Here is a 24,648-nt window from a genome sequence, read left to right as displayed (position 1 = left end):
TTTTATATGTATCTGTTCTGTTTTTGTTTGTGGTGGGAAAATTTGTTGTAAAGTTCCTGGAAGAATGCCCTTCAAATGGCAAATACTGTATATAATAAAACTATGGGAAGCAAAAAAAAAATTCAGCCAATCACAGGGATTTTGACACAGTCACAGGCCTAATGACTCTGATGAGTACAATGAACAGCTGTACAGAGAAATTGAGTGGGCCAGCAAGACAGATTGTGTTATAATGGAGGATTTTAACTTCCCAGATAAAATAATAAATAAAATTACATGTGACATACATTGTGTCCAACACAATAGCAATGGGCCCAACACGAACCCCTAGGGGACACCACTAATAACATTAGTCCATGAAGAGTGGTGTCCATTGATTACCACTCTCTGTCTTTTCCTCCTCAGCCATCCCTTTATCCATTGTAGCAACTTGCCCTTAATGCCATACTGCTCCAACGTGTACAGTAGTCTTTCATGTGCAACAGTATCAAAAACTTTCTTAAAATCCAAGTACAAGATATCAAAATTATTTTTTGTATCCAGTTTCTTTGTGACCACATCGTAGTATCCAATTAAACTGGTAGGACAAGACTTCCCTTTAACAAACCCATGCTGTCTCTGAACTATAACTGCTGTCTTGTCTAGATGGTCCTGCAGTGCTTCTTTAACTGGTGACTTCATTATTTTCCTGGAAACAGAAGTTAAACTACCAGGCCTGTAATTACTCTTGTAACCTTTCAATCTCCCTTTGTGAATTGGGGATACATTTGCACATCTCCAGTCTGTGGAGACCTCCCCTGAGTCCAAGGGTGCCCACATAATCATGGCTAAGGGTCTGCTTACTTCCTTTGCTGCCTCTTTTAATATAACTGGATAGATCCCATCCACCCCAGGTGCCTTACTTATGTTTAATTTCAACAATTTTTCTTCCACTTTGCTATCATTTATTATAAAATCCTTTAGCTCCCCATTACAGTTTGATAAGGTAGCTTGGGATTTGTTGTGTATGCAAGGCCAGCAGTATTAGTGCCCACTGTGTGACCTTAATTTGCATTAGCACATGGTATAATAGTACTCATTTCAATAACACCTTGAAGGCTTTGTATAGTTTACATATTATTATATAAATTTAACATCTTCTATATGTATTTTATATATAAAATTAAATATATTATTATATAGTTTCCTTTCTGTATTAGTAAGTTAGTGTGGTTTTGTTTAGAGGTGTAAATAAAAAAAAATAAAAAAATGTTAAATGTTTTTTTGTGCATATGTACCTGAGATTTTTTGCCGACCGGGCTAGCCGAGTGGGTAAAGTACCTGCCCGGCAACCCAAAGGTCGCGGGTTCGATTCCCGCCTCGGGCTTGGATCACTGTACTGCAAAAACCTTTGGAGGTGCAATATGGCCACAGAAGCCGATGCGCCAACAACTACCAAATCAAAAAAAAAAAAAAAAAAAACCTGAGATTTTATCTCTGATAACAGTTCCTTAGGTAACTGAGCCTCAAATTATTGCCAGAGTCTCTAATGCAAGTCTGATTTAAAATTATTATTAAATTGTTAAAGTGATTGCATATTGTATATCTTTATAATTATGAATTTAAAGTTATTCCAGTAAATTACATCTTTAACTCCATTTAGAGTTAAATGTTTCTCAGTTCCTGGTTCAGACTTCTTGATACTTTTATCTGTGATCCTTTATCCACTTCCACTAGCAGTGTTTTTGGTATGCATGGTAAGTAGTTAACAAAATGCTTTTCTACTAGTTTGACTGACCAGTATTATTTTTCAAGAAAATTTATAAGAGGATGATTTAATAGAAAGCTTTAAAGTCATTTAACGCATTTGTTTCCACCTGTATTTGAGTGGTCCATTTGGTGTGCTGCAATTCTCAGAATGTTGAGAAGTGACAACATTCTGCAATCCTCAACATTTCAAAAATTTGTAAATAATAATTGAAAAGATAAAGTCTGGAATTCATAGCTGAAAGCAAACACTTACATTTTTGGCTGAGTTGTAAATCAGAACAAAATTCAAACTTTTTATCGAAATTTTATTCTATGTACATAAATTAACCTCAACACCAGCAAAACAACAAATAAAAATCTGTACTAAGCTGTAAACAAAAATGAATTGTTGATGCTAATAGCCCAGAGTTCAGTCAGTGTGCTTACAGAATTGAGCAGCTCATTTCATCAGCCTTTACTTTTGCACCACTTGTATGCTGACTGCTTAAGAATTACTGCTTATATGCATTACAGCACTTGAGACTACCATTGAGTGCTTATATGCATCAATGCAGCGAATGCATTAAACAGTTTTAGAAAGTGGGAGTGTTTACACGTATACTATCCTACCATTAATATCCAGATACTTTCATATCTACAAATAACCATTGTTTACAGGAAAACTAATGTTTGCTGAAATCTTTATCCTTTATGACAGTGTCTATGGCACACTCCAGGTTTTTGAAACTGTCCTCTGGTACTTTCTGCCGTTTGGTGGAAAATAAAATCCAGTCATCCAGAGGTTTACTGTAGGATTGAGATCTGGCTCTAGGCTGGCCAATCCAAATTTTCAATGCTCACATTTTCACATTTTGTCGCAATGCAGTCTGTATGATGGAGCATTGTGTTGCTGATACAGGTAGTGGCCTCCTCTGACATGCCACCACAATGTAGGTAACTCATTATTGTTCAGGACATTTAGATAGACCTTAGCATTCATAGTTTCATCCAAAACAACCAATGGTTCCAGGAAAAACCATGAAAAACAGTCCCAGACTATCACACTGCCAGACTTCATTGTTGGGATGATGCAATCCAGCATCAGAGGTAGCTTTCTCAAGGCATCTGCCACACACACACACACACCCAGGCATGACCATCAGACTGGTAGACCATGTACTGTGACTTGTCATTCCAAAGCACAGCTTTCTATTGGTCTGCAGTCCAAGAACAGTAGACCTTACACCAAGCTAGATGGCATTTGGCATTAGTTGGGGTGATTAGTGGCTTGTGAATGGCTGCATGACCATGGTAACCCATACTGTGCAGTATCCTGTACATTGTACTTGTGCTGACATTTGTCCTGATTGTCTCACTAAAGGACTGTATGCTGTGATGCTCTGTCAGCTTCTGAGGTTTGCTGACAACGGGAATTTCTCCTGGAATCACACCATCATGAGTTATGTTATTCTTACCATTTCTTGTGGAAACTGAATGTACTGCTAGATAAAATTAAACTGAAATTGTAAAAACATATCAATATGTTGAATAAAATAAATTATAATATAATGAAGCATGCTTAAAAACACCCTATGTTAAAATTTTAAACATCAGCTCACACACTTATAAGCACTTGTAAACTACCTAACTTACATAAAAACCTAAATCAAAACCTAACTTACTCTACCAATGTTATTATGATCGTGCACTTCAAAAATATCCTATGGTACAATTTATGATATATATATATATTTTTTTTTTATGTAAACCCCAAACACGAGAGGTATTAGAACCTACAGTACTTAGTACCGTGCTTGGGTTGGAGGTTGAGAAAAAGAAAGAAGATATTTGTTGACATTGGACTTGAACTTCTGTAGACTGTAATTTTCAGGAAATATGTATGAAGGAAAGTTGTTCCAGAAAACAGCAGTTGAATGAATAAACGAGGAAGATGAAAAGTTGGTTCCGTGAGTTTGAAGTTGGACAGTAAATGGATGTTGGCTGGTGGCAGCACGTGTTTGGACTGTTTTGAAAGAGAGAGTGGGAATTATAGAAGCCAATTCAGGAGAACAGTGCCCATGGAAATATCTGTAGAAGAGGCATGCAGCAGAAACAGAACGTCTATGAGACAGTGAGTGGAGAGAACTGTTAGAGATGAATCATTAATTAACCTAACTGCCCTTTTCTGAACGGAATCAAGAAGCCTGAGAGAGGTTTTGGGGGCACCACCATAGATGTGGGAACAATATTCCATGGTAGGGCGGACTTGCGATTTGTACAGAGTGAACAGCTGTTTGGAAAAAAAGTAACGCTGAGAGCGAAAGAGAAAACCAAGTTTTTTAGATGCAGAGGAAGCAATATTTGTAATGTGCTTGTGCCAAGAGAGATTAGAAGTCAAGGTAATTCCCAAAAGAGATATATCAGTTTGCCTAGAAATCAGTGTGTCACCAAAGATAAGCATAGAAGCAGAAGAATCCTTTTTGTGAGATATAAAACAAGACTGAGTTTTAGAAGGATTGAAATCAACTAAGTTGTCTTTGCCCCACTGGAGAATTACGTGGAGATCGGCATTTAAGGAATTGGTAGCAGATTTTCGAGAAGTTGAAGCTGATTGAGCAGGGCAAGGTCTCTCAAAATGGAAAGTGGAATGCAATGTGCTATCATCAGCAAAAACTATGGATAGGATTTCCAGTCAATGGAAGAAGATTATTAATATATAAGAGGAAAAGAGTGGGAGAAAAAACTGAACCTTGGGGAACACCGGCATTAGTGGAAAAATTAGAAGACAGAAAGCCATCTACCATCACCCTCAGTAAGCGATCAGAGAGAAAACTGGATAACCAATTACAAAAACAGTTGGCAAACCATAAGATAGAAGCTTGTTTATGAGACCTTTATGCCAAACATGATCAAAAGCCTTTGAGATGTCAAGAGCACTGCTTGTGTTTCACCGATGGATCGACACTGATGGAATCCATACTGGCGATCGTTGATTAGACGGAAGGTTTCTAGGTAGTTTAAGAGTTGGCGGTTAATTGATTTCTCCATTACTTTAGAAAGAGTAGAACTAATTGCAATGGGACGATAATTGGATGGGAGGGATTTGTCACCCTTTTTAGGAACTGGCTAGATATGAGCAAATTTCCAAGCAGAAGGAAAAATACCTTTGGAATAAGAAAGTGAAAAAAGGTGGCAAAGAATAGGAGTAAGTTCAGGAGCTCAGGTTTTGAGAACAAGTGGAGAACTACTATCGGGACCTGGAGCTTTCTTAGCATCAAGATTTGTCAAAATCCTTCTGACATCCTTTTGACGGAAGACCACAGGAGGCATTGAATGGAGCGTGTTGGGAATGGTGGGAGGTGTTTTACCAAGATCATTAATGCACGAGTTGGAGGAAAAATGGGATGCTAGCAAGTTAGCTTTATCCTTGGCTGAAGTGACAACAGAACCATCTGGTTTGGACAGAGGTGGAAGCAGCAATGGGCAAAAGTTGTGGCCAATAGCTTTGGCAAGAGACCAGAATGCTCGGCTACCATTAGGGCAAGAAGCAAGTTTTCTACTCTTAGCCTGTTCCAACTCTAGTTTGGACTGATTAATAACTGCTTTACAATTGTTGCGAGCTTTGGTGTAGGCAGAAAATGAAACTGAAGAATTAGAAACAAGCCAATTATGATATGCAACGTTCTTCTCTTGAACAGCCTTAGCACATTTATCGGAAAACCAAGGTTTAGATAAAGGACGAGATTTTAAAGTGGAGTGTGGGATAAAGGATTCCATTCCTGCAAGAATAATTTCACTGACATGATCTGAGCAAATGCTGACATCAGAAGTTTTGAAACAGTAATCCGACCAAGGAAAATAAGAAAAGAAATCTTGCAGATTATCCCATTTTGTGTTCTTGTAATGCCAAACAATGCGAGGTTGGGAATAGCCATGAGATAGAGGCTCCATTGGAGAAGAGACAATCACCAAGTTGTGATCTGAGGTGCCTAAAGGACCTCTCACTTCGACTGTGTACTTAGAAGGGTTGTTTGTGAGAAAAATATCAAGCGTGTTGGCTGTATGGTTAGGATTGTCCGGTATTCTTGTAGGTAAATGAACAATCTGTGCAAGGTCATTAGTAATTGCAAATGTCTCAGCATCTCGACCAGCTGGGTCAGTGTGACTAGAAAACGGAAGCCAGCTGGAGTTGTGAACATTAAAATCACCAAGGAAAATTATCTCGCTGTTAGGAAAGTTGGACTAGAGAAAGTCAAGTTGCAAAGAGAGGAAGTCAAAGAGCTCCAAGTGATTAATGGAGTTGGGAGAACAGTAGAGACAACAGATGAATTTGACACAATGAGGTAGAGAGATTTGAAGCCAGAGAAGATTGAAAAGAGGAGATTCCAAATTACCAAGTCTCTGACAGGGAATATCGAAACGGACATATGCACAAGTACCACCTTTGAGGCGAAAGGAATCATACAGCGAATAATTTGGGCAACTGAGATGAGCACTGGTTCAACTGATAACTGAGATTCTGTAAGGAAAAGTACATGGGGTTTGGCAGACTGCAAGTGGAAATGGACATCGTTGAGATTAGAATTGAGACTACGTATATTTGTGAAATGAATTAGGAAGTGCTTGGGAGGTTTGGATCTTTTCGCAGATAAGCTTGCTCTATTAGTTTGACAATTCATGGTGTATTCAATAGTAAGAAAAAGTGGGTGGGACATGCTGTATGAAGTAATGAAATTTTTGGATATGGCGTACACGTGGTAAGAATATACCCAGATCCATGATATAACGTGGCCTCGACAATGCCCCCTGCATACACACTACTTGGACTCCCTCCAGTCACTATCTGGCAGAGTAGAGGTAGCAAGATTATTCACTAGCTGATCCGGAAGCCTCCTAGAGAATTACCAATAGGTTCGGTCCGGTGTACTAACTAGCGGCCGGCCTGCGAATACTGTTTTAGAGCTGTACCCTCGAAATGTAAGGAAGATTGGATCTCGCCACGATGTTCATTATAACCTCAAAAGTCATCAGTCATACTGCATGATGGAAGAGATGGGGAAGGGTTGACCGGAACTTAACTCTGGCGACTAAACATGGGTTCCACCACTTCAAGCCTCCAATAAGCAAAGTGGTGGTATTGCACCGGTTGACGAGAGTCATGTACCACCTAGTACTTCCTGGTAACACAGAGGGGCGGCATTCCTCCCTGTGGTGTGGGCGCCACACCTCGACCCCTGCTTAAGTAGGTTCACACCTGGGTGGTCACCCACCATATGCTTGAGCATGGAGGTTATACTCAGGTTTACTAACAGTCCCACCATCGTGACGGTGCAAGCAGAGGATTTGGCTGTCACAGACCGTCCGGACTTTAATGAAATTCGGTCCACTTAAACTGAGTTTCACCCGAATATCAGTTCCATCAGCGTTTTAGACTCCCAGGTAGCAAGTACAGCTTGTCTGGCATATCTGAGAGAATGTTTGTGACCTCAAGGATATAGAATTATCATCAATAAATATGTGATAAGATTTAATCGAAATTCTAAAATCTCACTATGCTTTCTATTGCACTAAATAACTATTCAGTGTGACTAAAATTATTTTATTAATGTAAGATTATGAACTGGTATCTTAGAAAATTGAAAGATAAACCTTTCTTTTTATGATAGTATGAATTTTAACCCAAGTAGAAAAATGTATAATTCTGCCTATCTCAAGTTCAATGTTGTATATGGATATTTCCTTTTCAGTGACAAAACCATTTATTACCATCATAATCTAATTCACATGAAATATAAATAGGAGTTATTTATTAGCAAATGCATAGTCAAGCTGTATTGTTAAGCTCAACCATATGTAACCTAATTTCTAAAACATTTTCCATAAATTAATTGTATCAGCTTCATCTGCATGTACGTTATATCTCCTTTAGGTTTGCATCAGTATGCCTTTATTAATATTGTTAACACTAATACTAATTAACACAACTAATACACATTGCATTACATTTCAGGCATGTAAGTTAATGATTAATTTTTTGCCACTGGATAATTAATAATACAGTGGATTCCGATTATTTGGGCCACCGGTTAATCAGGGCAGCCGTTTATTTGGGGAAAATCTTAAAAAACAGAACCCAATTGAGAAAATAGCCAGGATTTACTTCGCTTAATTGGGACAACATGCCGTTTAATCTGTGCAGGAGACTGCAGCACTGGAGATTACTCTACGATTGTCTCCGACCAAACCAAGTGGTACAGTCGGATTTCTGGAGGTCACAACCATAAAAAAATAAAAACAATTAGCAGTCACCTGTTTATTGGGCTTTTCTGTTAGTGCAATCTACCATAAATGGATAGTAAACTCGATCTTATGGAATTTGCGATAATACCGACAGGTGGAATTCTGTGGGCTATTATGGTGAAACGTGTTTACACTTCCATGGAATCTTCAGTCATATAAAAAAATTAATTTTCATAATCTTCTCCTCATTCCTATTTTTAAAGCTTCGTAACTTGTTACTCCGTTCTCTCTTGCGCATATCGTGTTACTTGCAATTTGTGTGTACCATTTTCTTTGTTATCAATTGCTTATCTTTTTACTGTTTTAAATTTTAACTCCCACCCACAAATGTCAGTGAACAGAAATGTCAACTAATTAGTATGTACATATTACAGTATGGATTAATTATTCTGATTATCACGTATATTCTTCCGATTTTCATGTATCATTTAAGTTTTTAATTGGTAAGGTAAGGTAATAAAGGGTAAATTTCTGCTTAATATATCTTTACTTTTATAGCCTATGGATAATATTCCTCCTGTTTTCGCTAATTAGAATCGCTGTTTAATAGAATTAAACAGCGATTCACAAACACCATCACAATTACTGGCACTCACTACACGTCGTATACTGAAAGGTACATTACTATGGTGACTCCATCGTAACATGATTTGATTATACAGTGAACCAGTTGTAAAGTGGGGGTCCATTGTATTTTTAACATTTTTTACGTGAAACTTCGGATAATTGGGGCAGCCGCTTAATCGGGCCAAAATGCACTAGTCGCGACGTGTCCTAAATAACCAGAATTGACTGTATATAAAAAGTGGTTGTAATCTAATTATTCACTTCACTCATAATATTCACCCTCATTTTGTAATAAAAATGAAATGCAATTTCTATTATATGGGTCTTTTGGGATTAATAAAATAAATGAATAGTGCTAATTCATTACTTCTGTAACACTAAGAAGTGTGATTTCTCTATAAGCTACAAAATTAGCTGAATCAAAAAATTATCTTGAAAGTTTTCTATCGTTTCAGGTTTTAACGCTGTATGAATGCACGTGCAAAATATTAACTTTGTTACATCATTAATGATGTGCTGTTTTCCTGATTTTTTAAAAGAAAAACAGAAATATAGAAACATAGGAATATATATAGTTAATTATTCCAAATTTTTTATTAATTATAATTTTTTCATTTTAAGCATCCTTGAGCAATTATCTGTTAAACTTCCTTAGTTGTCACAGTGAAGTGTTTTCTTCCATATTACTCATCATATATTATTTTAGTTTAATTTTGCTCCTTAAAAGATATTTTTCCCTGCAATGCAAACTCTAAAGTTTCCAAAAATGGGCTACCATTGGAACAATTTCTTAGAATAAATTCATTAAAATAGGAAGAAAACAAGGCACAACTTCTACTAAACTGTCTTTTCAACCTTCTCTTCACCCACATTGGCTTTTCCTCCATGTTTTGTGTGTTCTTTGTAACTCTGCCATTGAGTTTTATTGAAATTTTGGGTAGTAAATATGAAACATTTGATTTTAGTATATAGTGATTTGGGATGTTATTATTATATAAAACAAATTAGCAGTAAATGCAGAATGTGATGATGGATCATAAAAAACCTTGACTTACTGTTAGTTGTTCCTAGTATTACTAAAAGTCAAAAGATGCAAAGAAGTTAGGCTTTTGCTGCACCAGTTAAAAAAAAACAAAAAAAAAAACTCATCTATACAATCTTTGTCCCTCATACATACTCTTCCCATCACCAGAAGGTGCCAATCTGGGTGCTCATAAATTTCATGAGACTGTCAACCTCAGCCACCCAGCAAGGCAGCTTATTCTAGTGGTTGACAGCATATACTGGCCAAATATAAGCTTGCCTCAGATCCAACCTATTAATTTCTCTTGTTCTCCTAGTAGTTTATATTTACATCCCCTGAATTTTCTTTTCCATTTCAATATGAAAATTCCAGTGTTATTCAGATTTCTCCTCCACCTCAGTATCTCAATCAGACCTACTCCTCCCCTCATTCTGAGTTGCCTAGAAATTTGATAAATATCGCTAAGGCTAAATTAAATATTAAATATTGTTTTACTATTTTTTAAGAATTGTGTAGGAGGCATTATTTAGAAAAGTTTCTTGTGCGTGAAGCCTTACAACTCGAATTTTATTTATTTTATTATTTTTGTTAGTGCTAGTATTGACTTTTTTACTAATGTTTAATGTTACTAAGCATATGGGTTTGCAGAACTCCTACTTTTTTTCTTTTTTCTATTATTTTTCATGGAGAAACTACGGTTGCCTGACATGTTTTTCACTTATGGTACTTTCTTTCATTGCTCAAGGATTGCTGCACACATGCACACACATTTCTGAACAAAACAAAAAATATATTTTTTCACAACTGAATCTAATGTGTTTAAATAATTTTTGCAGTGTTCAGCTTTCGGAGCTTCATTATGCTACTTATTGGTTTCATTAGTAGTGAAACCAATCTTTCTGAAATTGTTTCCACACTGTTCTGCTTCGGTGTCTGCTAAAGTAAGTACACTTTTTATGAAATTATTTTTCTGAAGTTAATTTTATATTCCTATAGGAAACTGATTGATTACAGATTTTTTTTTACATAATAAACTTGAAGTAAAGCTTTATGCTAATTTTTCTAATTTTGAAACACTTTGCATTTATTGTATGAAACATGAAACCAGATTTTTTTTTGTGCACAATATGTATAAACTACAATATGTATATGTATTTTGAAATTCAAAAGTACATCACCAAGGGTGTCAAGACTAATACTCAAGATTTCTAAGAGGTACAAGCTAAAGATTATAATGATTTATGCACCAACATCGAGCTATGATGATGAAGAGGTTGAAGAAATGTACACTGAAATTGAGAGTCTTCTAGATGAGCAGAAAACCCACTACACTATTAATATGGGGGACTTCAATGCTAAGGTTGGAAAAAGGCAAAACAGTGCAGAAAGAGGAACTATAGGAAATTTTGGAATTGGTGAAAGAAATAAAAGAGGTGAAAGACTTGTGGAATTTGCAGAATCTCAAGGAATGTCAGTAATGAACACTTTTTTCAAGAAAAGGGTGAACAGAAAGTGGACATGGAAGAGTCCAAATGGATTAACAACTAATGAAATCGACTTCATCCTCACTAACAGAAGATATATTGTGAATGATGTTACCGTCTTGAATAAGGTAAATGTTGGAAGTGATCACAGAATGGTAAGATGTACACTTGATATAGATGTAGGAAAGGAAAGGAAAAAACTGACTCGAGTAAATAATACAAAGGTCTTTGAAATAGCAGAGGAGGAGAAAAAGCAGTATGTACTGGAACTTAAGAACACGTTTGAGCTTCTGCAGACTGCTCAGGACCAAGATATCGACGAGGAATATTACAACTTTCTGAAAGTGATAAAGCCCAAGAAACCTATAGGGAAACAGAAATCCAAAGAAGAAAAAATTAGTCAAGAAACACTTGTCATGATGAACCAAAGACGACAAATGAAGAGCAAGAAAAACACTGACAGGGAGAAAATTGAGTATACTGAGTTATGCAAAGCCATTAGAAAGAGACTCAGAGAGGACATAAGAAGATTTAACACAAGAAATGTAGAACAAGCATTAAGGGAAAACAAAGGATTTAAATCAGCAGCCATGAGCAGTAATACAGAAAGACAAATGATACTGAAACTGAAGAATAGCGATGGTGTACTTATAAACAGCAGAGAAGGCATAATTCAAATAGCAGAAGACTACTATAGAGAATTATACAAGGAGCGAGGGAATGATACCAGCAGTGGGGAAGATGGATTGCAAATTAGTAACACATACGACATACCCGATATTCTTCCTGATGAGGTAGAACATGCATTGAAGAAAATGAAGAATCGGAAAGCCCCGGGGGAAGATGAAGTTACTATAGAGTTGTTAAAATTGGGAGGAAGAGACATAACACAAAAACTGGCAAGGCTCTTCACAAAGTGCATTAGAAAAGGTGTGATGCCTAAGCAGTGGAATAATGCAATCATAGTTTTGCTGCATAAGAAAGGAGATAAATCAGAAATTGGAAATTATAGACCAATCAGCTTGTTATCCCATATCTACAAGTTGTTCACAAGGGTCATTACTAACAGATTAGAAAGAATACTTGATGAGAATCAACTGAAAGAGCAAGCTGGCTTTAGGACAGGATTCTCAACTATGGATCACCTTCACGTAATATCACAGCTAATGGAGAAAGAAAATGAATATAAAACACCATTATGCCTGGCATTTGTGGATTATGAAAAGGCATTTGACTCCATACAGCATAAGGCAATGTTTCGGGCACTGGAAAGACAAGGCATAGATACTCTATATATTATGATTTTGAAGAAAATATATGAGAGTGCTACATCCTTTATTAGACTAGACAAAGACAGTAGCAAATTTAAAATCGAGAAAGGAGTTCGACAAGGAGACACAATATCTCCGAAGCTGTTTACTGCTGCCCTTGAGGAAGCTTTCAGAAGATTAGACTGGTCGCAGAAAGGAGTCAATGTGAATGGAGAGTACCTAAACCATTTACGATTTGCAGATGACATTGTGGTCATAAGCCACGATCCCAAAGAATTAGAGGAAAATCTTAATCAGTTATGCACAGGTAGTAAGGATTTTGGACTAAAGATGAATATGGCTAAAACAAAAGTAATGATGAACAAGTATGCCACGGAAAGGGAAATAATGATTGAAGGAGCAGTAATTGAAAAGGTGGAGTCATATACTTATCTGGGACAAGTTATTAGCTGTAATAATGATAAATGGCTGGAAGTCAAGAGAAGAATAAATTTTGGATGGATAGCATTCAGGAAATATAGTCACATACTGAAGAGCAATATCCCAGTTTGTCTGAAACGTAAAATAATGAATCAATGTATACTCCCAACCATGACTTATGGAAGTGAAACTTGGGCACTCACCAAAAGAATGGAAGAGAAGCTAAGAACTACACAGCGAAGAATGGAACGAATTATATTGGGAATCAGACTGTTAGATAAGAAGAGAAACACATGGATTAGGCAGCAAACTCAAGTAAAGGACATTCTTATCAAAACTAAAGAACTAAAATGGTCTTGGGCAGGACACATAGCTCAAAGACATGATGACAGATGGACTAAGAAAATGACAGAATGGTACCCAAGAGGAGCTAGAAGAAAACCTGGAAGACAAAGGCGGAGATGGATAGATGAAATTCATGAGTTTTTGAGTAGTAAATGGATGGCCAGTGCTCAAAACAGAAGGAACTGGAAAGTTGCTGGAGAGGCCTTCATCCTGCAGTGGATTGAAAATGGCTGATGATGATGATGATGTATAAACTGTATACAAAATAGGATTGTAACATTTTTATGGTTAGAAACAAAAATTAAATTCCATTCTGGGAACTAATTTTACTCATTTTTTAATTTGCATGAAGACCTTTAATCATATTGCCCTGCGCCTTTGTAGCCAGGTGGGAAGGAGCAGCAGTGCGTAGCACACGCTTCTTGATTAGACCGGGGTTCGAGCCCGTCACCACCAAATACGGAGGATGCGGAATGGTCAGGTTTTGACCACCGCATATTCCCGGAGCAATATGGCCTTAGTTGCTAATGCTCCAAACAAACAAACAGCATCATATTGCCCTGTCGAAGGAAATAATTTTCCCGTGAGCTATGCTAATTGAGGTCAGATGAATTAATGAGGCTCATGGCAGAGAAGAAAAATGTATGGGATGCATATAAAGTATCAGGTGACACAAGAAGCCTATGGCAGATATAAACTAGTCTCTAAGCAAGTCACAAAGGAGGTTAGGCAGGCAAAGGCAGATTACGAGAAATCTTTGGCAAAGGGTGCAAAGAGTTCTTTACTTATGTAAACTCTAGAAGGAAAAGGATGAATCAGATTGGGCCACTTAACATAGATGGGTTGACTATTGATGATCATGCTCCGATCGCTGATAAACTGAATGAGTATTTTGCATCTACATTCACACATGAGGAGTTATTCAATGAAGGGAGTGCCAGAAGTTTATCAAACTCTAACAGGGAGCTAAGTGATTTTGTAATAACTGAGAGCAAAGTGGAGGAGAAATTGTTGAAGTTAAACATAAGGAAGGCACCTGGAGAGGACGGGATCTATCCAGTTATAAAAAAATAAATAAATTTTCTGTTTATACTCCGGGACGACCAAACGGTCAGAGGAGTTCACAAGATAGACTGAATACAAGAAACAGCACCATATTCAGCAGTCACGGGTTTGAACCCCGGTCACTCACAGCACGTGTACTTATGCACCCGCGCGCCTGACCACTAGGCTACGGCGGCCTCTTATATTAAAGGAGGCCCTTATATTAAAGGAGGCAGCAAAGGAAGTAAGCAAACCCTTAGCCATAATTATTAGAGCTTCCTTGGACTCAGGGGAGGTCCCCATGTACTGGAGGTGTGCAAATGTATCACCAATTCATGAAGGGAGTTCAAAAGGTGACACAAGTAACTACAGACCTGTTAGTTTAACTTGTGTTCCGGGGAAAATGATGGAATTACCAGTTAAAGAAGCATTGCAGGATCATCTAGACACGACTGCAGTAATAGTTAAGACACAGCATGGGTTTGTTAAATAGTATCCAAATTGATTGGATACTGTGATGTGGTCACAAAGGAACTGAATGCCAAAAATAATTTTGATATCATATACTTGGATATCAGGAACGTTTTGATACTGTTGCACATGGAAGACTGCTGTACAAATTGAAAAGGTTAAGTTGCTACAATGGATAAAGGGATGGTTGAGTGGGAGATGACAGAGTGGTAATCAATGGACACTGCTCTTCGTGGACAAATGTTATTAGTGGAGTTCTCCAGGGTTCGGTGTTGGGCCCATTGTTGTTTTGTATATTTATCAGTGATATTGATGAAGGTATATCAGGTTTAATGTCTAAGTTTTCAGATGATACAAAGGTTGGCAGGGTTGTTAACAACAGTAAAGACAGTATGCTACTCCAACTGGATCTAGATAAGTTTGACAAATGGGCTGAGAAGTGGCAACTGAAGTTTAACATTGACAAATGCAAAGTACTGCATATGGGTAGCAATAACCGAAGAGAAATGTGCGAACTGTGTTGTACTAGACTCAGGGAAATGGAAAGTGAAAAAGACCTGGGGGTAATTGTGCAGTCAAATATGGTTCGCTGCGCAGTGCAGATGGGCTGCCAGGGCAGGTCATGAAGTCTTGTCAATAATATATAGGAATTTTGCTAGCAGGGACAGGGAGGTGTTTATCCCGTTATACAAGGCAATGGTCAGGCCACACCTAGCGTAGTGTGTATAGGTCTGGAGGCCTCATTTTAGGAAGGATGTAGAGTTGCTAGAATGAGTACAAAGAAGGGCAACAAGATTGGTGAGAGGAACAAAGGGGTGCTCTTACCAAGAAAAGCTTAAGTTCTACAAATTGCAGCACCTGGAGAGTAGGCACTTGCGAGGTGATCTGATTGAGGTGTATAAGGCCTTGAATGGGTTGAGCAAGCTGAATGCTGATGGGATTCTTCTTGTTGCTCAGATTCAGAACCCGAGGGGCACAGATTCAAATTGAGGAAAGACAGTTGTAGAATAAATGTGTGGAAATTTGCCTTTATCCAGTGGGTGATTGGTGGAACAGACGTTTGTTGTGGAAGTTGATAGTCTAAATAAATTTAAGGCTGAGCTGGACAGGCATTTAGAATGAATGGAGAGGTGAAATGGGAGGTTTTTATTTTTTATTGGCTGATGCTGTATAAGCTTGCTTTCTTGCATTGTATGCCTCTACTAATGCTAATGCTAATCATGCTAGTGTGTTCAGAAATATGTTTCCCTATAGGAAAATAGCAAAAAAAAAAAAATGGGTGTAGAAGATTAAAAACAGCAAACATTTTTAGTGGAATTAGACAGAGGGGGATGGCGCCTCCGTAGCCAGGTGGGAAGGAGCAGCAGTGCGTAGCACACGCTTCTTGATTAGACCGGGGTTCGAGCCCGTCACCACCAAATACGGATGATGCGGAAAGGTCAGGGAATGACCACCGCATATCCCGGAGCAATATGGCCTTAGTTGCTAATGCTCCTAAAAACCAAACAACAGAGGGGGAAAAGAAGATGTAGTGAGGGGCTTTTAACTCTTACACTAATGAGTTTACAGCACTTGTGCAGGTCCACCATAGTAAACATTTTGATTGTAGTCTACAGAGTGAGTGTCTTCTAGGATATTTTGAAGTTTTGTAAAATGTAAACTTAGTACCTAAATGTTTTTAAATAAATATATATATACTGGAACTCCTTGACTTACCTAAGGGTTGCTTTCCACGCAACACTACATAAGTCGGAATTTCCCCCATGCTTGTGCAGCACTCGCAACTATGCTCGCTGAATTGATTGAATCAAAAAAGAAATGTTTGACGAACATGTAAATAGAATTATTTATTGTATTTATTCAATTTTTTATCTCATGCACAGGAGAAATTACAAAAGCATGCAATTTAAAAAAATTTCAAAAATTATAAAATTACAAAAAAAGAGGAGACAGGCATAACGTCAGTAAGTTTTACCTCTTGAGCACTGTTGCCAGAATCAATGTCTTCAGCTGATAAGTACGCTGCTGCAGAGGTTGAGGGCTGTGGGGATTTAGAAGGGGTCGGCTGCTCAACCTTACGAAAGAACATATTGGATGACTGGACGGTGACTTTTTTCTTTTACTTGTAGATTTCTTTCTAGTAAGCAAGCATATCATTCACCCCTCTGTTAACTTTTAATAATTGTTTGCTGTCAGGATTCATCTTCTCAAACCTCGCCATTACCGATGCAATTTCACAAAATGCCATAGCCATCTGTCTGGTGATGAAGCGTCTCGGCTCCTCATTTAGTTCATCTTGAGCTTCGTCAGCATTTTCTTCTTTCACTATCGCTGCCTGCAAGTCATTAAGTTCTTCGTTAGATAATTCCTTCTCTTCTTCCTCTATTAACTCCTCCACATCTTTGGCATCAACCTCCAACTGAAGTAGCTCTGCAACCTTTACAATCTTATCTGTAATCTCTTCATATGATTCTTCTTTTTCAAATCCTTCGAAGCCTTTTACGTGCCGTGGGCATATTGTCTTCCATGCGCCATTTAAACAACTTTTAGTAATTTCTGCCCAGGCCTTATTAATGTTTAAGATGGCATGGTAAATATTGTAAGATTTCCAAAAGTCTCTTAATATAAAATTTTTCTCATCGTCTACTGCAGACAATGCCAGAGCAAATGTTGTACATAAATAGTATGCTTTAAATTCGAAATAACACCCTGATCCATAGGTTGGATGAGTGAAGTCGTGTTTGGCGGTAGAAATATGACCCTCACATTTGAATTGAAATCATCTAGATGCGTAGTATGTCCAGGAGCATTATCTAATAGGTAGCAAAATCTTGAAAGGAATATCGTTGTCTTTACAGTATTTTTCAACCTCGGGAATGAAGCAGCATTTAAACCAATCCTCAAAGAGAGATATTGTTATCCATGCTCTCTGGTTCGATCGGAAATGCATGGGTAGGGTGGCTTTATTGATGCCCTTAAATGCACATGGGTTTCTAGAATGGTGCAGAAGCAGTGGTTTTAATCTGTAATCTCCTGCTGCATTAGCCCCAAGCAAGAGTGTGGCCCTATCTTTTGACGCCTTGAAACCTGGCATTCTATTTTCCTCTTTGGCATTGTATGTTCAATCCGGAATTTTTTTCCAATACAGATCAATGTTAATAATTTGTTACGTTGAATAGCTGCCTTCATCAATAATTTTTTCCAACACATCACAAAATTTCTCTGCAGCTGCAGAATTGGCACTGGTGACTTCACTGCATACTTTAACATTGTGGAAACCAGCACAATGCTTGAGCCTATTAAACCACTCATTGCTTCCGTGAACTTGGGTTGGGGTTCGCCGTACTTATCCTTAATATCTTTATAAATACTTGTTGCTTTTGCTTGAATGGTTATTAGACTCAGGGGCACTCGCTTCTGAATCTGATTTTCCATCCATATTATTAACAGCTGTTCCATCTTTGATATAGCACCTGAATGCTGTTTTGTGATCACTTGATCTTAAGTGCATTGATCCTTTGACAGTGCGCTTATAGGGTACTGTCCTTTAAAATAGTATTCACTGTTGAAGCAGTGAGACCCCAATTCTCTTGCAATAGATGACAAACTTTGTCCTGCTTCTTAATTAATCATCTTCCATTTCTAAATCGATTTTGTTTTGTTTCCTGGCACTACCACCACTTGCACTTTTCGTTGGTCGCTTTCCCTTCATCATTGTAATACATTAATAAGAATGAAGAGAAGTTTCTGAAAATTTGGTTTTTATATGATTGAAGATTTCAGGAAGGGGGAACACATTTCACCATAATAGCATAAAAACCCACACAATTGCAGTTATCGGTATTATCGCAAATGCAATAAGATCGAATTTATTACCCATTTATAATTAGATGCACTAACAGAAAAGCCCAATAAACTGGAAAGTGCAAATTGTTTTTATTGTTTTTTGGTTGTGACCTCCAGAAACGTGCTTTAGAAAAATATCGCAAAGGTGTTCAAAATAGATTCTTATAATAGGAACATATGATAATGCTGAAAGGGCGATGCAATTTCCATTATAAATATGATGTTTTAGTGAGATAAATAGCTTAGTAATATAGCAAAATTTTCAACTTCCAAGGACATGGAACGAATTACAAAAAGAAAAAAAAAATGTGTTATTGGGTTCACATTACGATATTTTCACAATTCCTCCATTTATTCCTACGGGATGCAAAATAAGTTTTCATGATTTTTTTAAGTTTGCACCAGCAGGCAAAAAACTTACGTAAAGTCGAATTTCCGTAATTCGAGTATTACATAAGTCGGGGAATTATTGTATATAAATTTTTATTTTTTTAAATTTTATTTTGACCTGATTGTTTGTTAGAGTGAAATTATAGCTAAAAATCTGAATTAGAAATTTTTAAAATATTAATAGATGCCTTATTGAATCATATGAAATGAATCTTGAAAAACATATATTTACATGTGAACTCCCCAGGCCCCACACACGCAAAATGAAAATTTATGTACACTTGAAAGAGTTTAAAAATAAAATGGGTCATTTTTGATTGCTATAGACTGCAGTAATAAAGCTAATTCCAGCCTATCCCAGTGTGGTTACCTTTCCTAACAAAAAATAAAATAATAAAATAAATTAATTAATTAAATTGAAAGCAGCTTTCTCTCAGGGCCAGTGTTGGAAAGTAACTCAAGAGGGTACATAGTAGCTTCTGACCAACCTTTAGAAAGTGGTCTGATACTTAGCATTGATAATGGCCTTGTTATAGTAGGCCTTAAATCTGGAGTAGCAAAGGTATTAAAAGACGATATTGAGTGCTTGGTGGTAATAGGCTGTCACTGTCATATAATTAATTTATGTGCTGCTTGTTTTTCTCTGAAGGTGGATGAATATTTTGTGGACATTTACCACTGTCTAGAAAAAATGAACAAAAAGAGAAAGTTAGATTGAAACGGTTTCAATTAATGCATGCCACTGAAGTGAAAAAAAGGTTTTAAAGAATGTAGGTACATACTGGCTGTCTTTGGATAATTGTTTAACTAGACTGGTAAAAAAGTGGTAGCCTCTGACAAGTTTATTTAAAGAAGAGATTAGAAGTGTAGAAAAGCCATATAAAAAATTTTCAGATTACCAAAACAGAAAAGTACAATCAGCAGTCACCTGTGAGTAGCACTGACTCATGTCCAAACCTAGTTCATGATATCCAAAGAAGTTTTGAAAGAAGGCAAATTAATGAACTCCTCAAAGAAAATAACTTCCAAATCACAAACTTTTGATGCAAGCAGTCTTAAACAATTCGAGCAGGATGCTAACTCTTGGCAGGTTATAGTCACATGTATAAAGCCTGTTAATGTTCCTCTCTTCTGGCTTGAATAAAGTATTTTGCATGTTCCTTTTAGATGGTATGCCAGTGGTTTGAAAAAAAGAGTAGTAACTGAGTTCATTACTCTTTGATATGTAGAATTTGATGTGCAAATTAATTAGACCAACAGTTATTAAATCTTTTACTTCTATTCTGAAAGTTGATTATCATAGCAGGCTAAATCAGAAGGAAGATTCTGACAGTCATAGTCAGCTCTACAGTCAGGGTCATAGAAAGTCTAAAACCAGGGATGGTTCTGTTCTTTTGTTCTGTAAGAAAATATTTTATTGTTGCACATGCCTATGTGGTGCACAAGTTCTGACTACAGAAATTAAATTATTATAAATGCTAGGGTAGTACAAATTTCATCAATTGGCTGTTTGTCATTTCCAAATTAAAATTTTTTTTTTATAACTTTCTACTACCCTTGATAACTACTTTTGATAACTTAGGATACTACTAATAGTACTACTCAATATCACTGAAGATGAGGAAATAGTTAAAGCTGTAGCTGTTTTGAGGTATTAGTTCTGTCAGTTTCACTATGAGAGCCAATGAGAAGCTTTTATGAAAGAACAAAGAACTGTGTACTGTGGTCCTTGGTTGCAGAACTGATAAGTTCAGAAACTTGAAGTCGAGATCTGTTTAGAAAAATCTAGATTATGCTTGTTGTTCAACAGCGTATTCTGTTGAAACAACAGAATGCACTGAACAAATCACATTGTATGTTTTTAGACATATTTAAGCCTTAATTCGGTGGATTAAGCTGTTCTCGCTTAAAGCAGTCTGTTATTGTCAGCAGATAATGAATATGTGGTATTCATATCTCATTGTATTTCAGAAGTCTGAGTGCACTAAATTTGTGTATATGTATGGCTGATGCTATATAAGCTTGCTTTCTTGCATCATGTGCCTTTACTAATGCTAATGTATATTAAATTTTACTTTAAAATTGAAAAAAATCAGCAGTGAAACATTTGACCTTCTTAAAATAGCATATGGGGGACTATGCACAAGTTTTTAATGGGCTCCATTATTTCAGAGAGGATAGTGAGTCTGTTAAAAGTAATGACAGACTCATTATCCTATGATATAACAAATGATGAAATCATGTTCACATGTGAAGTTTGGGAATAATGATTGACAATTAACTGTTTGTGAGATCACCGAAGAAACTTGTAACTCTATCAGATCATGTCATTCCATTTTAATGAAACTGCAAAAATGTAGTTCTGCAAAGCCTGTACCACCAAATACGGAGCATGCGGAAAGGTCAGGGAATGACCACCGCACCGGAGCAATATGGCCTTAGTTGCTAATGCTCCTAAAAAAAAAAAAAAAAAAAAAAAAAAAAAAAAAAAAGCAAAGCCTGTGCCATGGCTGTTGACAGGAACAACACGAACACTACTAGCAAGATGTTTCTGATTTGTTTGATTATACAACTAATGACGAGACATTTTTGAAACACCATAACTGTAGATGAAACAGGCTTTTATGGGTATGATCCATAAGATGCCTTCCTCTCTTAATCCCAAAAAAAGCATGGCAAAATAAGGACCACATTGTCAGTGTTTTTTTACTGTGAGGGTGTTTCCCATCATGAGTACATTCCAGAAGGACAACCAGTTAATAGACTTCTGTACTGAAGTTCTGAGATGCCTTTGTAATGTGGTTCTAGGGAAAAGACTGGAAAGGTGTAACTCCAAAGACCATTTGTTTCGCCATAATAATGTGCCATCACATCCATCACTACTTTTGTAGTTTTTTCACCAAACATTCAATCAATAAAGTCCAGCAATCCCTTTTTTTTTTATCATATATGGCTCCATTGACTATTTTTTAAATTCTAGACTAGAGAAAATCCTAAAAGGATATCTAGTTGATGACATACAAAAAATAAAGGGTAGGATGATGGTCAGCTTTTGGGTTTCAAAATTGGCTTTCAAGGGAGGAAAAATCACTAAGCTAGTGCATTTCCCCAGAAGGATGTTATTTTGAAGGAGATTAAGTTGCCCATCCCATAAGTATACTTATTGTTAACTATATCATAGCGTTTAGCATTACAGACACTTATTTGAACATACTTCATATCACAAATTATCTGAAGTCATGCTTGGTATTTTATTATTTTCTCATAGCCGTCCTGAATGTGAGAAGATATTTGGCTAATTGAAAAAAAAAAAAAAAATTCAGTTTGAATGGTCTCTTTCTGGTGAAACTTTGGAAAAGCTTTTGACAGCCATGGTACTGCTATGGCTGCCAAAAGCCTTTTTATCTGTGTATACTGCTCATTTTATCTGAGAACTGTTTTAGGAGGGTGATCAGAAGAGTGGAAAGCTGTTTTCTAAAGATTTTGAAAAACTCTTTAACTATTATAAGTAATCATAGTTTTAACAGGTAGGGAAAAAAAATTATTCTGATTCGCATGCATTATAAGCTTCTGAATGTTGGTATATGAAAATATGCATCTGTGACTGAAAACCAACACTTAGGTTACCAATTAAAATTTAAAAACTGCTTCTATTAGATTATAATATTTTAATATTACAGAGAAAAGCATTGCATTAACCATAGGGGAAGGATCAATTAGAAATATTCAGAACTCTCCATGCTATAAGCATACTCATGCATCCATCACTCATGATTACAGGAAACCTGTATGGATGGGATCATTTCCCCGTGATAACTTTCTTACAAAGTGGGAGACTGTCTTCCTTTTGGGATATTCTGATGGAAGATTGATCAGGCTGACTGGAATGCCTTCCAAAATTTGACATCACTACAGTCAATCAGGAGCCTGTCAGTGACGTATATCACAGAAAGTATTATTCATGCAGCTGCAATTGCAATTACAAGAACATCTACCTGGTTTCCACCATTTCCTAAACAATGGTGGAATGTAGAATGCACAGCAGCAAAGAAGGTACAAAACAAAGTCAGGAGGATATTCCAGTGATATCCCACCACAACTAATTTGATAACATTTAAGTGTGCACACACACTAAAGCATGTTATGTCCAGTGTGAGAGCAAATGGAATTGTGGATTCATTTTACTTCTTCTATTACCTAGTCGACCAGCTAAGGTGGTATGGGACAAAATCCAAAAATGAAGGAAAAATACACATCACACCCCTCATTGGTCCTGGAATATAATGGATGCACTATTTCAGACTCAACTGCAATAGCCATTGCTCTTGGGGAAACATTCACTAATGTCTCAGCAACATCATTCTCTTCTCCAAAGGGTGTTGATCCATATAATGGGCCATTTACCATTTAAGAGCTGAAAGCAGCTCTCATGCTTACTAAGGCAAGTGCTAATATCCATTATGAAATATCTGACACCAAAATTCATGGATCACCTTCTCTTCCTATACAACAGAATCTTCCTTGAAAAGCAGCTTCTAGATACTTGGCACAAAGCAACTGTTGTTGTTTCTGCTAAGCCTGGAGAGGATCCTAAATTTCTAACAAACTACTGTCTTATTGCTCTGACTAGCTGTTTGTGCAAAATATTGGAGAGAATGGTCAATGCTCATCTTATATGGTATTTAGAAACAAATGACCTTCTTTCTAGCATTCATTGTGGTTTCCAAAGGAACAGGGTCCACTTAATTACACTAAAAACATCTATTCAAGTTACTTTCCTAAAATAAGAACACCTGGTGTCCATCTTCTTTGATATGGAAATTTAAACACTGGATCCCATAACGACCATAATCCATCAGATAATGTAAAGAACTTATCATCTGTTACGCTAACTTCTCAGAAAATAGCCCTATTAAATAAAGGTTTAAATTATAATTTACTGTCGAGATTCCCCCCCCAAGAAACAAATGATTATTGACCTCAAGTTCGCTCTTAGAGATTTGCCACAAAAAAACGTATTAATCCAACAAACCAATCGAATCATAAACCAAGCTATCCCCTCAATATCAAAACGACATAGAGAAGAAGCAAAAGCTTTACACACACTTAGACAAAACCGAGATATCATTATTCAAAAGGCCGACAAAGGCGATACAGTAGTTATTCTCAATAAAGGAGACTATATAAATAAATTATACACCATCATTTCAGACACAACGACATACGAAGAGGTTGCACCATCAGAGTTCAACAGCTTAGTTAACAAATATAACAAATTGCTCATCACCTATAGGAAAGATGACCACATCACCATGGCTCAGCTCAAACAAATTAAAGCCCGCACATACAATATCCCAACCTTATTCGGCCAAATAAAATTACACAAAACAGGATACCCAATACGTCCCATCGTGTCATATAAGAATTCAGCTTTTGCCTCCTTAGCCATGTTCATCTACCCAATTCTAAAACCACTCCGAGAACTCCTAACATATAACATAAAAAACTACGATGCATTATTCATGAACCTCAAAGATCTCCATATCAAGGAGGATATGAAGTTATATTCACTTGATGTGACTTCACTATACACTAATGTAAATGTACCCTACGCCTTAGACATAGTCTGGGCCTACTTAAACGATGATAACACAAAAATTAATAACACCAGACTCCCCAAAGACAGAATATTCGAACTAACAAAACTATTAGTAAATGCAAATTACATTCTATTCCAAGAAAAAATATACAGACAGAT

At 36.8% G+C, this 24,648-nt stretch overlaps 1 protein-coding gene across 1 annotated transcript in view; it reads left to right on the top strand.

Annotated features, from left to right (window-relative positions):
• LOC150077495 (transmembrane protein 41B-like) overlaps positions 1-24,648 on the top strand; it is a 69,873-nt gene that overhangs the window by 27,692 nt on the left and 17,533 nt on the right. The window contains exons 4-5 of the mRNA XM_090386139.1: positions 1,643-1,736; positions 10,456-10,560. Of these exons, the coding sequence (XP_090242265.1) occupies positions 1,643-1,736; positions 10,456-10,560 (199 nt within the window). The remainder of the gene's footprint in view (positions 1-1,642; positions 1,737-10,455; positions 10,561-24,648) is intronic.

The sequence above is a fragment of the Mastigoproctus giganteus genome, chromosome 12, assembly GCF_048544385.1.
Source record: "Mastigoproctus giganteus isolate SK-2022 chromosome 12, ASM4854438v1, whole genome shotgun sequence".
NCBI classification, from domain to species: Eukaryota; Metazoa; Arthropoda; class Arachnida; order Uropygi; family Thelyphonidae; genus Mastigoproctus; species Mastigoproctus giganteus.
Note: the sequence above shows the minus strand (reverse complement) of the source record. Positions and strands in the feature narration are given on the sequence as shown.